This window comes from Bactrocera dorsalis, unplaced genomic scaffold, assembly GCF_023373825.1.
Source record: "Bactrocera dorsalis isolate Fly_Bdor unplaced genomic scaffold, ASM2337382v1 BdCtg317, whole genome shotgun sequence".
NCBI classification, from domain to species: Eukaryota; Metazoa; Arthropoda; class Insecta; order Diptera; family Tephritidae; genus Bactrocera; species Bactrocera dorsalis.
In genome coordinates this window covers 11,068-25,000 of record NW_026038368.1, presented here as the reverse complement: position 1 = coordinate 25,000, position 13,933 = coordinate 11,068, and the positions used below count along the sequence as shown (strand labels likewise).

Here is a 13,933-nt window from a genome sequence, read left to right as displayed (position 1 = left end):
ACAGAGCTTGAGCAACAATAGTGAGTCGGTGGATAATCCGATAACCGCATTGTTTGGCTTCGATTTCGGCTTGGGACGCGAATCGGTGCTGGGGCGGCGATCAACTTCGCAGCGTAGTGTCGGTCGCGTACAGTGTAAATTTGTACAAGTGGAGATGTTCGGTGCGCCACCACAATGCACACAGAAGCCAACCAATGACGAGGTATCCAACTGTCAGGTGGGTGGTTTTGTTATAATTTCGCATTATTAATAAATATAAATAATGGACTAACATCTTTAATGGTCCAGCGAAAGCTTCACAACTGAGTAAAGCTTAATCAGCCCAAACTAGACCTTGATAGAAAACCGTGACAGACGGGACTGTCCAGGGAACAGCTTTCATGCAGTTCGTGATTAACCTTAAACTGTAGATAGTAGATTTCGAAATTGACAAAGAGGTAAGCGGTCGACAGATTACATTAGTTTAGATCTCGAGTTCTCTGCCCGTTTAATGCAATAAATTCTATGTATGTTAATGGATAGCTTAATCTTAAATGGTGAGTAAAAGCCTGAAGTCTGTTCACCATTGTGGAAAAAAGTTATATCAGGTGATATGATGCCCTTTACTTGTTCCAGTACTGGAAGTTTTTCCAACACCAAACCCTTTAAAGATTTCCAGTTAGGTTAGGTTAGATTAATGTGGTAGGCCAATAAGCAACGCATAGAATAGTTTGGTATCGCAAAGCACCATGATATGGAGTTCACTTGCGAGGTCCAAGAGCAATAGTCCTCCTTTAGGATGCCTGCGCATAACGCGAATTTCAACAGACTCTGCGGCCTCACTATCGATACCCCTTCCAGTGTATCATAAAGTGGGAACCCCAGAGGCTTAAGCGTAGTCTTGCCAATGCGGAGCAAGTACCCAAGAGATGCTCCATTGTTTCTCTCGTGCCTTGCTCTAGACATTTCCTGAAGTCTTCTCGATCTGTCAGCCCCATCCTGCGGATGTGTTTCGCCACCAGGCAGTGAACAGTTAGTATTTCCAATAGAAATTTTGTGATCTACCGTTTTGCACATGAGTTATGCGTTCCATAGGGCTTTGATTTTCTTTACCATTCTTCGTCAAGATCGTCGTATAGACAATGTATGGATTTCTCAATGTTGATCACGTTGACCATAAACCATTCTTGGCAATCTCGTCCACTATTTCATTGCCCTCGATGACTTTGTGGCCTGGCACCCAGCAGAAGTAAAGTTACTTACTTCTGGCAACACTTTTCATTGCTGCCCTGCTTTCCAGGGCACTTCTGGCCAATATGTGATACGAGGTTACTGCCTTGATTGCTGGTTGGCTGCCTTCGTAGATGTTGACTCTGGATTTGCCTGCAGATGTATTAGAGGCCAGCTCCGCGGCTTTCGGGATAGCAAAGACCTCAGGCTAAAATATACCGCAGTGGTCCGGCAACTTAAGAGGTTGCCTTAGGCCTAACTCTGGACAGTATATTCCCGCACCAATTCCATCGTCCATTTTCGAGCCATCCGTATAGAGTGTTGCGCGCAGCTAACATACCCTTAAGATATCCAGTTACAAAGTGAGAACTTTATAAGGTAATTTGCTTTTCCTGATCCAAAATTTCTCGACGATTTCATCGAATGAGTATATCCAGATGCACGGTCGCCAGAAGACTTTTCTTTTATCCTTATCCTTCAAAAAAATATCTGAGTTGTTTTTCATAACACCTTTATCTGTTTGGTCTAAGAGCGCTTAACAGAAACTGTTTTATAGACCCACTCTTCGCTGATTAGCTCCATGCGGATCTAAAGGCATTAAGAAGAATTAACTATTTCCTACAAAATTCGTGTATTGAGATTAAATTTTTTATTTATCCTATATCTATACACTCCAGTCATTTTGCTTCGAGGAAACCAATCAATTGCCGGTAATTCAAGACACCCTAGCAGGCATCACACGTGTGAAAGAGAACCCAGCGGTACCAGAAAAACAACTTAGCAAAGAAAGTTTACCTCTATCCGAATCGAATGCAGACAGTGCCGATACCGACACAGATCCAGACACACAACCACGTTCACTGGCCACACCCATACTGTCTGCCAACGCCACTTTTATTGGAACGGACAAGAAAACACAAGTTGTAGAAGTTTCCAGCGAACAACGTTCCGATCTTTCGGACTCCTCAAAAGACACATCCAGTTCCGATGAACGTCTCGATATTGATGTAAAGACTGCAGATGAAGCAATCAGTGCACCAACAGGTAGTGCAACATCCGCTGAACTGCAAAGAGCAGCAGTAGCAGCAGCCGCGGCAGCAGCGGCAGCACAAATAGATTGTTGGCAAATCAATAGCTGTTTAATAGCTGAGACAAATAATGAGACATTTGGAATGGAGCATCATTGTCCACATAGTGGCAAATCACTGAATATGACCTACATTATACCGTTATCGCGGTTTTTCAAAGAATCAAGCATACAACTGCAATTGAGGTGAGCTTAGGGAGGGGGAAATGAAATTGAAATAATTTTTTTTTTATCATTTTGCTTTCCAGCTCCTCCGTGCCACTATTATGGACCATTTGTAGCAACCGTGAGCTGACTAGGCATCAGGGTGCTCATCTATTACAATCATCTGCGCATCAACTTAGCGCAAACATTGTACAACGTCAATCAAATGTATCGGTTATATACTTCAATATACCAAGTCGAGGTTACTTCATCCGAAGTTTGGCGTTACGCGCAACGACGGCGGATTCGAAAAACGTAAGTTTGCCACGGAGTTACTTTGTAAAACCTAGAAGAAAACATGGAGACTGTAAAATATAAAAAAAAAATTATCAGCGTGACGAGCTGAGCCGATCTAGCCATGTGCTTCTATCTCTCCGTCCGTTTGTTCGTATATACGAGAACTTTAATAGTTCCACAGTTTTTGAGTTCTCGATCTGAAATTTTGTACCCGTACCTTCCTCCCCACGAAGATACCGGAACCGCCAATATTTGATCGCTATAGCATATAGCGGTCATACAAAGTGACCGATCCTACACCGTTCCCACGTCAGTCGGATCTACGTAACCGGAACGCACCCGGAATTATATCGGCCAAGGACTGTCAACTCGACAGAATTCTACCGCTATAACAAGCAAGCAATCCAACTAAAATTTTTGTGTGTGGAAAACTTTTTATTTAACGAGATATCTTCCTGAACTTTTGCATAAATCATTGTCCGATCGAACCCCTATAGCATATAGTAGTCATACAAACTCACTTAAAATCAAGTCCTTGTGTGGAGGACTTTTTTTATTTGATGAAATATCTTCTCATAATTTGACATGCATTTTCTCCAAAGCAACGGTACAATCTCTGAATGTATTTTTTAGATCGGGCAACTATAGCATACTAACCATACAACCTAACCGATAAAAATTAAGTTCTTGTATGACTTACCGATCTAAACAGGGTTAGATATCCAAAATTAAAGCCATTGGCCGGATAAAATCCGGTTCAATTCCGGCGCGTAGAACCGCTTGTTGTGGGAATTGTCCTTTCCTCAATTACGTAGACGACATCAAACAATACGTCGAGCAGACTTTAAATAACTTCCGACAAGCACTGGCCACCATTCACTGTGAGGGCATGTTAATGCCTCCACTGTGAATGGCGGTCCGTGCTTGTCGGAAGTTATTTGCGTCCAATGTCTGCTCGGCGTATTGTTTGATGTCGTCGACGTAGTTGAGGAAAAGACAATTCCCGCCATTCACAGTGGAGCCATTAACATTCCCTCACAGTGAATGGCTTACTTGAAGTCAAACCACCACCCATTGCAGACGAAGAGCTCGAGTTGCCGCAGAAACTTCGTTCTGGATAATGTAGCAGGTTAAACTCCTACTTATCCACAATAGACTCTAACATATCTAATATATGTTCAGCGTACAGTGAGCCCCCCATGACATTGGACACCTCTTTGCATGCCCTGCTAACCCAACTCATCTGACACCCTTCTCCATTTGGTTCGACACCGTCGAAGTAACATATTTCCTGATCCTACCGTTGAATGACTTCGATAACTACTTATATAATCCTTACTATTCTAATGGGGACCACCACAACTTTTTTGCCCGTTACAACAACAAAAACTTCTTGTATAATAACCTCATGATTTGTGAAGCTGTTAAATTCTTACAGCTTCCGTGCAACCAAAGTTAATGGACATTCATATTTTTATTAAAATTTACTGTTATTTCTTCAGCAAAATATTTGCCAGGAAACAGCACACGAAGCAAACACTTTACTGCAGTACAACTTTAGCATCGTAAGAGATTGTGATTAGTGATAGAAGACGGGAATTCCTGAACAAATACCTACATATGCAGAACAACAGCAATTTGAGCAAATTGAGAAAGCCAACTACCAACAAACCCTACTCGTAAATTCTACATACATACACTTATATAAGTACATAAATATTGGATTTGAAAATGAACAAATATGTATAATTAAAATTTAATTATTGGCCAAGTGTTTGGGGTAAATTAAAAAATATATAATATTAAATACATACTTAGTTTAGAATTACTTTACATACTCGTATATATATATATTATATATAAAATGTTAGAAAAATGATAATAAATCGAATTGTAATGTATATAAAAAAGGCTTATGTAACAATATAAAGACAAAAATTACACAGCATCTTGAAAAGAAAGCTGTTGAATCAATATTTTATCCACTGCTAAATTAATTAAAAAAGAAATATTTAAATAAAAACTTAAAATACAGAATTATCACATTTTATATGATATTCGAGAGTTGCAGGTAAGATATACTTTATGTTTATAGATAATTGATATTATATATGTATTATTATCCTTAAATTTTCAGTTTTACAGACCCATGTACAAATTCATGTAAATATGGAAAGAAGTATGCACATTACAACTAATCGTTTCCACGACAGTCTGGTCTACCTAGACTGACAACAGCAATACTATATTTTTTTAATCAATATAATAAGCATTACTTCGTTACTATTATTCCTTATATTTTACTCTTGCTCCTCGCAACGTTTTTCTAAAAAGTTTTTTCTTTTTGCAGTTATTTCAGCAAAACTGTGCAGTATAGTTTTGCTTTATTTTTAATTAACCTTAAAAATTGTTATCCTTAGTTTAATATAACATAAAAAATATTTTTTACATTTGCAATTCTTTTCATAAAAATTTACTTGAAATATTAATCCCACTAGGGCTACGAAATTCGGACTTCCGAAACAACAATTTCACATCGAGTATCAATGTCGAGTGCACAAACTTTAAATTCCAAAGAGTTTTTTTTTATATTTCACAAATTACACATAAAACACACTTATTTTTCAATACAAACAGTTTTATTGTACGTTTTGTAAAGAGAATAATTATTAAATTTAAACTAAAAACAAAGCTTTATACTACACAGCGAATGGCTGATCTTTACCATCTTCATGGTATTTAATATACGTTTCGCCATGTGTAAAATCTCTGGTACCCTCCAGACGTCCACGCGGCGGTGCTTTCTCATAGTCGAACGCTTTCTCGGATTTACCATACAAACGGTTGGCATCTTCAATTTCATCGCGGTATTTGCCCACCACAACTTTTTTGCCGGTTATTGGATCTATTATGTCACCCAATGGATAAACAATTTTCTCCACTGTATGCGAAATTAAGCGAGTCAAACGTTGTGGCAATTCTCGTATCAGCACAATATCGCCCGTTTTGCAAACTTTCTCGGGATCATGAGCAAAGAAGTATTCATCCTTTTTGAAATACTATAAAAGAAGCAAAATGATTTTAATTTTCCTTCTGCTTAAAACTTAATGGTGCTTACCATATTCAGGTTCTTATCCAACTCCATGTGTCGTATGCGTATTTTGGACGCATTTTTCTTAATGCATGGCATGCACTGTCCTAATAATATCGCGCCACGTGAAGCCATGTTTTCGTAAATGCAATTATAAAAATTTTATTTCAGAAATTTCTAATAAATTTAAACAAAATAATAAACGAAACACTCTTCACTAACACATGTTATCACAAATGTCAAAAGGAAACAGCTGTTGTGTACTAAACAACTGTCAGCCGGGAGTTCCAATTGAAAAGTTGTTTCTGATTAGAGATGAAGTTAATTGGATAAAAAAAAACATTACAAGACGTCATTTTTGACATTTCGAAGTGTCAGCTGTTTTGGTGATTTAAATGCAGTGGTTTTTGTTTAAGCATCAAAAAATTGCACAAAAAAGCATCCAAATACAAATTGCGTATGAAAATAAACAAACGTAATCTCATTACATATTAAAGTGCAAGCAATAATTATATTAAATTAATCAGCTATTGAATGCACTTAAAGCGGTAGAGCGTTTTGTAGGAAAACGCAAACAGCAAAGAAACGAAGTCATGGTAAGTGAAATAAAAGCCTTTTAATAGTTGAAGCCAAATAAATGCGAATATCATCGTTTTTATTTTCTCTAACAAAGAGCTACGAGGACGACGAGTATCATGTGGACACGTTTCCAAAAGACTTTGGTTACGGTTCATTCGATCAAGATGGCTTGGATGAGCCTGGTATGGGTGGTGGCGAATCTAAACCACGCATACTACTTATGGGCTTGCGACGTTCGGGCAAAAGTTCTATACAAAAAGTTGTCTTCCATAAAATGTCACCGAACGAAACACTGTTCCTTGAGTCAACAAGCAAAATTGTTAAGGATGACATTAACAATTCCAGCTTCGTGCAGTTTCAGATTTGGGACTTTCCCGGACAAATCGACTTCATAGATCCCACATTCGATTCTGATATGATATTCGGCGGTTGCGGCGCTTTGGTATTCGTAATCGATGCAAAGGATGATTACAATGAGGCATTGACAAAATTTAAGAATACCGTTATAAAAGCGTATAAAGTAAATCCACGCATAAAGTTCGAAGTCTTCATACACAAGGTATGTAAAATATGCATAAAAATTGGTTGTGTGTGGGTAGTGGGTGTTGTCATTGTGTTATCAGTAAAATTTGTGAGAAAATGCCAGTTGTTCAGAGTAAATAATATAAAAACATGGAAACGTACAAACATGTTTAACATGTGTTTATGAGTTTTAAAAGTTAACCCATCAGTAATTTATTATATTGTATGGCAGTTGCGTATTATACAATATCAAAGTTTATTGTTGCATCGAAGCTCTAGATCTTTTTATTATTTGTTTTTGTATTTGTGCAATAGGTTGATGGTATTAGTGACGACTCAAAAATGGAATCACAGCGTGATATACATCAGCGCGCCTCTGACGATCTTAGCGATGCCGGACTTAACCAGATACATTTGAGTTTTCATTTAACTTCCATATATGATCATTCGATATTCGAAGCTTTCTCCAAAGTAGTGCAAAAACTAATACCACAATTGCCAACATTGGAGAACCTGCTTAATATTTTTATATCGGTAATTAAACTATATTTTTGTTAGCTTAGTAAATTTAACAGTGCTAATATTTATATATATACATAAATATTTGTTTTGTTTTTTGTTTTTTACTTTACTGAAGCATTCGGGTATCGAGAAAGCGTTCCTTTTTGATGTAGTTTCAAAGATCTACATCGCCACCGATTGTTCGCCTGTAGATATGCAAAGCTATGAACTTTGTTGTGACATGATCGATGTGGTCATCGATCTCTCGAGCATTTATAGGTAAATAAAAAAAAAAAAAAAAAACAAGAAAAAAACTTCAAGTGTTGAATTAATGTATAACAACGCCACATTTATTTTGCAGCTCGGAGGAAACGGCATTCGACCATGAAAGCTCTAGTCTCATTAAGCTGAACAACAATACGATTTTGTATTTACGAGAAGTGAACAAATTTCTTGCGCTAGTATGCATACTACGAGAGGAGAACTTCAATCGGCAAGGTGTTATCGACTATAACTTCTTATGCTTCCGCAAAGCTATCAGCGAAGTTTTTGAATTGCGAATGAAAAGCCAAAAACTCGAGACTTTAGACGAACAAATTGAACCAGAAGATGATGTTGTGGACGAGGATGAGGATGAGCTTGTTGCACGCGTTAATGAGAATCATTTGAATTAATTTGTTCTTATAACGCGTTTTTTTATAAACGAATGTATCTGTATTCAAGATGATTTAACGAACAACCATAGTAAGCAGGGCAAAAGAGTGTACAAGTTGTTTACATTTTGTGTTAGGCAATTATATGCGATTTAAACCGCAACATGTCACGAAAATATTTTTTATAACGTGCATATGTGTATCTTACAAACGTTACGGCGCACTTATTATCTATACATTTTGTCATATAAGTACAGCTTTACAATATTTTTTCTTTCAAATCACTGTTTTTGTATGTTATTGTGCCTTTATTCGAATTAATATTATTTTAATGCTTAACTTTACAACAATTAATTACAAACTAAATATTATGAGTCGAAACCGCTTTTCAAAATAAGTAAAAAAATGTATATACACATATATCATATTTAACAGCTTCAAATCACCGTTACCAGTGCAAACAAAGAAAACACAAATTGATAAATGCAATAAGTTGAAATGTTCACACTTTTATACTAGCTTAAAATTATTGTACAGCACATATGAAAAATGCGGCAAATTAAGTGAAATTTGTGGCTGTCTTACTTTTGTTATTCATTGAAAAATAAAAATAAAAAACTTTAGTTGCAAAAATACTTTATATAAAAGAAATAAATTCAAACGTACTTCCATTATTTCATTTTGCAAATATCGCAATTTTTTAACTGAACTGCTCCTGGCTTAACGTACTTTTCTTACGTTTAAGATTCATATTTTGTTCAATGTCACAACAAAAACAGGGTGACTACATATTATTTGTTTCATCTTTAAGAAATAAATAAATGTAAATCCTTTATTACTTACGAACATTATAGAAATGTAAAAAACCCAAAAAAACAGTAAATGCTTGGACTTCTACAAAAAAATAACTGTAACATACTTACTTATTACGTGTGTTTACAGCGGTCACAACCGCGCTCATTGATCTTAACCGAATTACGTTGTAATGTCTCTAGGCGCGCTTCAAACAAGATATCATCAATTGCTTTTTTGGCAAAAATTTTTTGCGTTTGACTCAAACTACGGTATTGATATGCCCAACTTATGCCTAAAATATCAGCTTCATCGTTATACTGTTTAAATTTCTTAAATGACATGTCTGCATCTTCATTATGTGCACTTGCTTTGTGGTTCGGTGGAGGTGAAGGCGAATATTGGCGTTTTGTACTTTCTTTAGTTGTCAGAAACTATACATTGTTTCATAAAAATAAAAAACATACAATTGTCATAATTAAGCAAAAAGCGTGTTAAACTTACCTGCACAACTAGATCATGCTCTTCTGCAACAAAATCATCGTCTTGTAAATTGTTATCAGACGTATTATCTTGGATTGAACTATATTTGTTAAACTCGCAATCATTCCAGTCGTCCGCTTTATCGTCTAGTGGATCATTTTGTTCGTTTAGAAACGAGAGATAATTAAAGTAGATCAGTTGATCAGCCGCTTTGCCAACTAAACGTTGTCCTTTCCGCATTTTACTCATTAATTTTTTATGGATAGAGCAGAGTGTGTCGAGTTTTCTTTTAACCATACCAATATCAGCATTTGGATAAATCTCACGCATTTTATTCACCAACATTAAATAAGCAGACCGCTTGGCTCTAGCATCTTTATAAAACTCGCTATGACATTTCCATAGTTCTGGCTTTGATCTGTATAGCTTAATGAATTCTATCCAGAATTTTTGTTTTTTCGTTAGGTTTAAACTTACTACGTCAGCCTCTGCACTGAGTTGATTTATTTCATGTGACACAGGTAGTTTTTCATGCATCGGTATTGCTGGGCTGGATGGTTGCGAATTATTTTCTCTCTTTGTGGAGTTCTTCGATGGACTGAACTATTGGAGAAATGTACTATTTTAATATACAAATTAATTATTTGGCAAACTAACTGACTTACTGCCACAACTTCGTTTAGTTCTTCATCGATAGCATCGAAATCAGTGTTTTCCATATGATCAGCGGTATTATCAAGCGGGCCATAATCATCATTATCTTCATCAGTATCAACTTCCTCTAGGGGATCTTTAGACTCATTTAGAAAGGCAAAATGGTCAAAATATAACCAATTATTAACATGCTTTTTGCCCAATCTTATGGCACGTTTTATTTTATGCAATTCCTTTCTATAAGACGTCCGTAGAATATTAATTTTTTTTCTCACCATATCAGCTGTAGGATTAGGATGAACTTCGCGCAACTTTTCAACTAGTTCTAAGTAGGCATACTTCTTTGCCTTACGATCTTTATACACTTCACTATTAACTTTCCATAGTTCGGGTTTTGATTTATATAGTTTAATAAATTCTATCCAAAAGTTCTGGTTTTCCTTAGTATTCAGGGTCATATAAAAACTTGTTTCATTTATATGCTTTGATTGATTAAGCGTTTCATCCAGTGAAATATTTAGCGATCTTGAAGAGCTGGTAGAATCCGTCTGAAATCTGCGACTTGTGCTGCTTTTATGCGGAATATACTGCAAAAAAATCATATAATATTTATATATAGACATGATTGTTATCAGGGATATAATTTAGTCCGTACTTCCACAACTTCATCTTCGTTCTCCTCGTCATTGTTTTGATCTGAATCCTGCTCTTCAGTATCGTAGATTTCGTTTAAAAATTTGAAATGTTTGAAATACACCCATCTATTCTCCGGCTGTTCACCAAGTTTAATTTGTTCCTGTGCATTAAAACATAAGCGTCTATAGCACGCGCGAAAACTGTTGATTTTCTTCTTCACCATATCAACATCAGGGTTTGGTTCAATTTCACGCATTTTCTCCACCAAATCCAAATAAGCATGCTTCTTTCCTATTCGATCTTTGTACACTTCACTTCCATACTTCCAAAGCACTGGTTTCGATTTGTACAAATTTATGAATTCAATCCAGAATGCTTGTTGAGCGGTTTTTGAATTATCCATAATAACAAATTTGTTGGAGCAAACAAAACTTAGACCAATATTATTCTACAAACGATTTGAGTAATTTTTGACAAGTCTAAAAATTTGTACAAATTTGTTTTGTGTTTCAAACAATGATTGCCAACATTCCATTATTAGCTAATAATTTTCATACAGGACGAGTGATGAAAATATTATACATTACTAAATACATTAAAATATTATTATTGACTATTAGCTAATTATACGATAACTTGTGAAAAATACAATTTTTACTTGATTTTGTGGCAATTATTGTTGAAGCAGTACAAATATCAAAAACTTTTCAATGTGGCAAGACAGTTGATACTCAGCTGTTTGTAACAATTGTATAAACAAATCTAACTATTTCATTCGCACAATTTTTCCCAATAATTTTGACATTTCTTTTTGGCGAATTTCCATATCAGCAGCTCCAATGAGAGAACGTATGTGCTCCAATACTCTATCCAACAACAATGCGTTGCACTTTCACAAAAACAAAACAAAACGACTGTGATAAACTGTGATAAAAGTTCAGCAAAAACGTGTAAGCAAATAAAAGTCTGTGAAAAGTGGTGGCAAACTGGATACGTCAATTGATTTAGTTGCTTTCAGAGCGAAGTTGGAGCGAGTCGAGCGAAAGTTTAACTGGTCCGTTGGGCGCATTTTCATTTCTATATCAAATTTTGCAGTGCTTTTCAAGTGTTCATTATAGAGTGTGTGTGTGTGGTTTATGTGAAAAAAATTTTACAGAAATAAATTAAGTGAATTTAACTAATATAAAAATATCTGACTGAAAAGTTACGGTACGGATCTGTTGGGGAAAAAAGTCGAAGGATTGCATAAAAATACTCCATAGGTAATAAAGTGTACAAAGTGCATGATTGTGTTGAAGAAAACCTGTCGTCCAGTCGATTGTATTCTATCCAGACTCTGCAGCTGGAATTGTGCATCTAATTATTGGGATATGTATATACATACATACATTCATATATGTACATAATAAAGGTTGAATTCATATGTACTGCACGTATTCGAAGTGCCGTTTGTTCGTAATACCTCACAACGTGTTTGAGCGTGTATTGCTGCTGATGCACATAAAATCCGCTAATCGCCTGCAAACCGGCAGACATATTTGATACATACGCACATACGTATGCGTACTTACATATTGCATACGCGCAAAAGCTTGTACAGATTATAAACGGCAAGTGTATAAATTTGTGGTAAATTCGTATAGTGAATCCCAAAAATACGTAAAACACTATTACTGGTAGTTAAAACATTGTTTGTTCAGGTGTGAAACTGCAAAGATCTTAATTTATTACATTTCCAATTGGACTGAAATCAACTTGGATGTTTTGAGCTTTCCAACTTGACCTGCGGTAAGTCAACTTTTCATTACCTACGCCATCTTCCGTAGTTTTTCATTTTGTATACATGTGTGTTGGCATTTCCTTTTCCTGATTGGCTTTCTCTTGCACAAACAAAGCACATTTCTCACACTATATTGTAAAAATAATGATGTACATGCATTCCTTTGTAGTATATTTCTAATAATTGCCATTCAGTGTAAATATTCATAAGTAATAAAGTTTTATTTTAGCTGGGAAAGAGTGTATTCTTGCATTTATTCAATATAACTACATATATACATAGATAATTGACGAGTTGCAGGGAAAGCCTATTGATATACTTAACATTTATTTAATAATATCCTTTATACGACATAAAGCATATCTCTATTTTCTTTTATTGAAATTTCTGCAACATTCATGAAACATAAAGCTATTGGTGATTGTGCAACGCCCGGCAACAGTAGTACGTAAGAACATACGAATTATCAACACGTTGTGACCGTAAGGGATGTTTCCTTTGATTACAGTCAAGGGTGTTCTTACATACATTTCTACATATTGGGTGCCTCTCCCGTCCTTTTGCAAGTTTTTGGTGTTATTCTATAGGTAGTAAGACATTGCTTTCGTTATTTATTCCTAGCTAGCAGTTGTTAGTTACGGTCCAATGCGTCAGTCATTTTTATTGTTTAAAAGAGCACGAGTTTATTCTTTGTCTTTCCACATTGATTTTTCCTAAAAATGGCAAAGTTTTCGCATTACCTCTTCCCGTTGTAGTTCAAGGCATGACTCACTGTTCGCAGAAATATCGACCGCGGTGGTCAGCTGTGTATAAAACTATGAATATGGCATTGCCGGTTCAGTGATTATGATTCAAAAAGAAATAAAGTAGCTTTAATTCCATTTTAGGGATAATTGGGGAATTTCAATCTTTTAGTAAGATGGATATTTTCTTGATATGAATGAAAAATGTACACATACACATATGTATGTATTTGTCGTTGTAGGTAAGCATTTTCTCAAAAGCAGTGAAGGATGCCTTCAGGAATTGAGCTTCTGTTTTTTAAATTAGGGAGTGTGTTGATATCAGCCAATGTGAAAAGTATGTTCTTTAAGTCTATCGTTAATATGATTTATCAAATTTATTTAATTCTTTTTATAAAACTTGTTACAAATGAAGTCATATGTTTTCAACAAGTAAATACCGTTATAATACGATTTTATCAAAAATTTTATTAAAAAAAAATATTTTAAATATATGTATTAGAAATACTCTAGTGTTAAAAATGTTGTTGTTGGTATGTTGTTGTTTTTCTAGCGGAATTGGTAATAGAAGTCAAATTTCAAACACATTTCTCTATAACTGTAAGTCTTTTTCGCAAAGTTTTTTGTGGATTATGGTGATTCGAGTTAGAAAGATTCAACTGTATATACTCATGTACCTACTTACCTTACGACATTCGTACTGCAAATGAATGTAGGCACATTCTATAATTTTTTCTGCGGATTTACAATACGTGGAGAGAA

The 13,933-nt window shown here is 35.5% G+C and overlaps 4 protein-coding genes across 4 annotated transcripts; 2 read left to right on the top strand and 2 right to left on the bottom strand.

The window, feature by feature from the left end:
• The first annotated feature begins 6 nt into the window (after nucleotides 1-6).
• On the top strand, nucleotides 7-4,350 carry LOC125780248 (uncharacterized). Its single transcript, XM_049462166.1, has 4 exons — nucleotides 7-217; nucleotides 1,887-2,482; nucleotides 2,545-2,755; nucleotides 4,240-4,350. The coding sequence occupies exons 1-4, from the start codon at nucleotides 155-157 to the stop codon at nucleotides 4,318-4,320; spliced, it is 951 nt and encodes a 316-aa protein (XP_049318123.1). The 5' UTR covers nucleotides 7-154; the 3' UTR covers nucleotides 4,321-4,350.
• A 1,004-nt stretch (nucleotides 4,351-5,354) lies between these two features.
• Nucleotides 5,355-6,098, bottom strand: LOC105227300 (28S ribosomal protein S17, mitochondrial). The gene is made up of 2 exons (XM_011206566.4): nucleotides 5,856-6,098; nucleotides 5,355-5,796 (listed from the first exon to the last, which is right to left on the bottom strand). The coding sequence occupies exons 1-2, from the start codon at nucleotides 5,961-5,963 to the stop codon at nucleotides 5,437-5,439; spliced, it is 468 nt and encodes a 155-aa protein (XP_011204868.2). The 5' UTR covers nucleotides 5,964-6,098; the 3' UTR covers nucleotides 5,355-5,436.
• Nucleotides 6,099-6,177: 79 nt separating this feature from the next.
• On the top strand, nucleotides 6,178-8,738 carry LOC105227299 (ras-related GTP-binding protein C). Its single transcript, XM_011206565.4, has 5 exons — nucleotides 6,178-6,424; nucleotides 6,502-6,966; nucleotides 7,245-7,463; nucleotides 7,567-7,709; nucleotides 7,792-8,738. The coding sequence occupies exons 1-5, from the start codon at nucleotides 6,422-6,424 to the stop codon at nucleotides 8,102-8,104; spliced, it is 1,143 nt and encodes a 380-aa protein (XP_011204867.1). The 5' UTR covers nucleotides 6,178-6,421; the 3' UTR covers nucleotides 8,105-8,738.
• Nucleotides 8,384-11,138, bottom strand: LOC105227297 (uncharacterized). Its single transcript, XM_011206564.4, has 5 exons — nucleotides 10,668-11,138; nucleotides 10,024-10,599; nucleotides 9,380-9,961; nucleotides 9,007-9,309; nucleotides 8,384-8,887 (listed from the first exon to the last, which is right to left on the bottom strand). Exons 1-4 carry the CDS (start codon nucleotides 11,049-11,051, stop codon nucleotides 9,010-9,012), a joined length of 1,842 nt encoding a protein of 613 aa, XP_011204866.2. The 5' UTR covers nucleotides 11,052-11,138; the 3' UTR covers nucleotides 8,384-8,887; nucleotides 9,007-9,009.
• Between the last annotated feature and the right edge of the window lie 2,795 nt (nucleotides 11,139-13,933).

Excerpts from the sequence above, each read along its gene's own strand:
- LOC125780248 (XM_049462166.1), top strand. The coding sequence starts at position 155 with ATGTTCGGTGCGCCACCACAATGCACACAGAAGCCAACCAATGACGAG. Across the intron at positions 218-1,886 it reads ACGAGGTATCCAACTGTCAG|TCATTTTGCTTCGAGGAAAC; the intron begins GTGGGTGGTTTT and ends TATACACTCCAG. Across the intron at positions 2,756-4,239 it reads CGACGGCGGATTCGAAAAAC|CAAAATATTTGCCAGGAAAC; the intron begins GTAAGTTTGCCA and ends TTATTTCTTCAG.
- LOC105227300 (XM_011206566.4), bottom strand. The coding sequence starts at position 5,963 with ATGGCTTCACGTGGCGCGATATTATTAGGACAGTGCATGCCATGCATT. Across the intron at positions 5,797-5,855 it reads TGGATAAGAACCTGAATATG|TATTTCAAAAAGGATGAATA; the intron begins GTAAGCACCATT and ends CTTCTTTTATAG.
- LOC105227299 (XM_011206565.4), top strand. Across the intron at positions 6,967-7,244 it reads TCGAAGTCTTCATACACAAG|GTTGATGGTATTAGTGACGA; the intron begins GTATGTAAAATA and ends TTTGTGCAATAG. Across the intron at positions 7,464-7,566 it reads TGCTTAATATTTTTATATCG|CATTCGGGTATCGAGAAAGC; the intron begins GTAATTAAACTA and ends ACTTTACTGAAG.
- LOC105227297 (XM_011206564.4), bottom strand. The coding sequence starts at position 11,051 with ATGGATAATTCAAAAACCGCTCAACAAGCATTCTGGATTGAATTCATA. Across the intron at positions 9,962-10,023 it reads AACTAAACGAAGTTGTGGCA|TTCAGTCCATCGAAGAACTC; the intron begins GTAAGTCAGTTA and ends TTTCTCCAATAG. Across the intron at positions 9,310-9,379 it reads AGCATGATCTAGTTGTGCAG|TTTCTGACAACTAAAGAAAG; the intron begins GTAAGTTTAACA and ends AACAATGTATAG.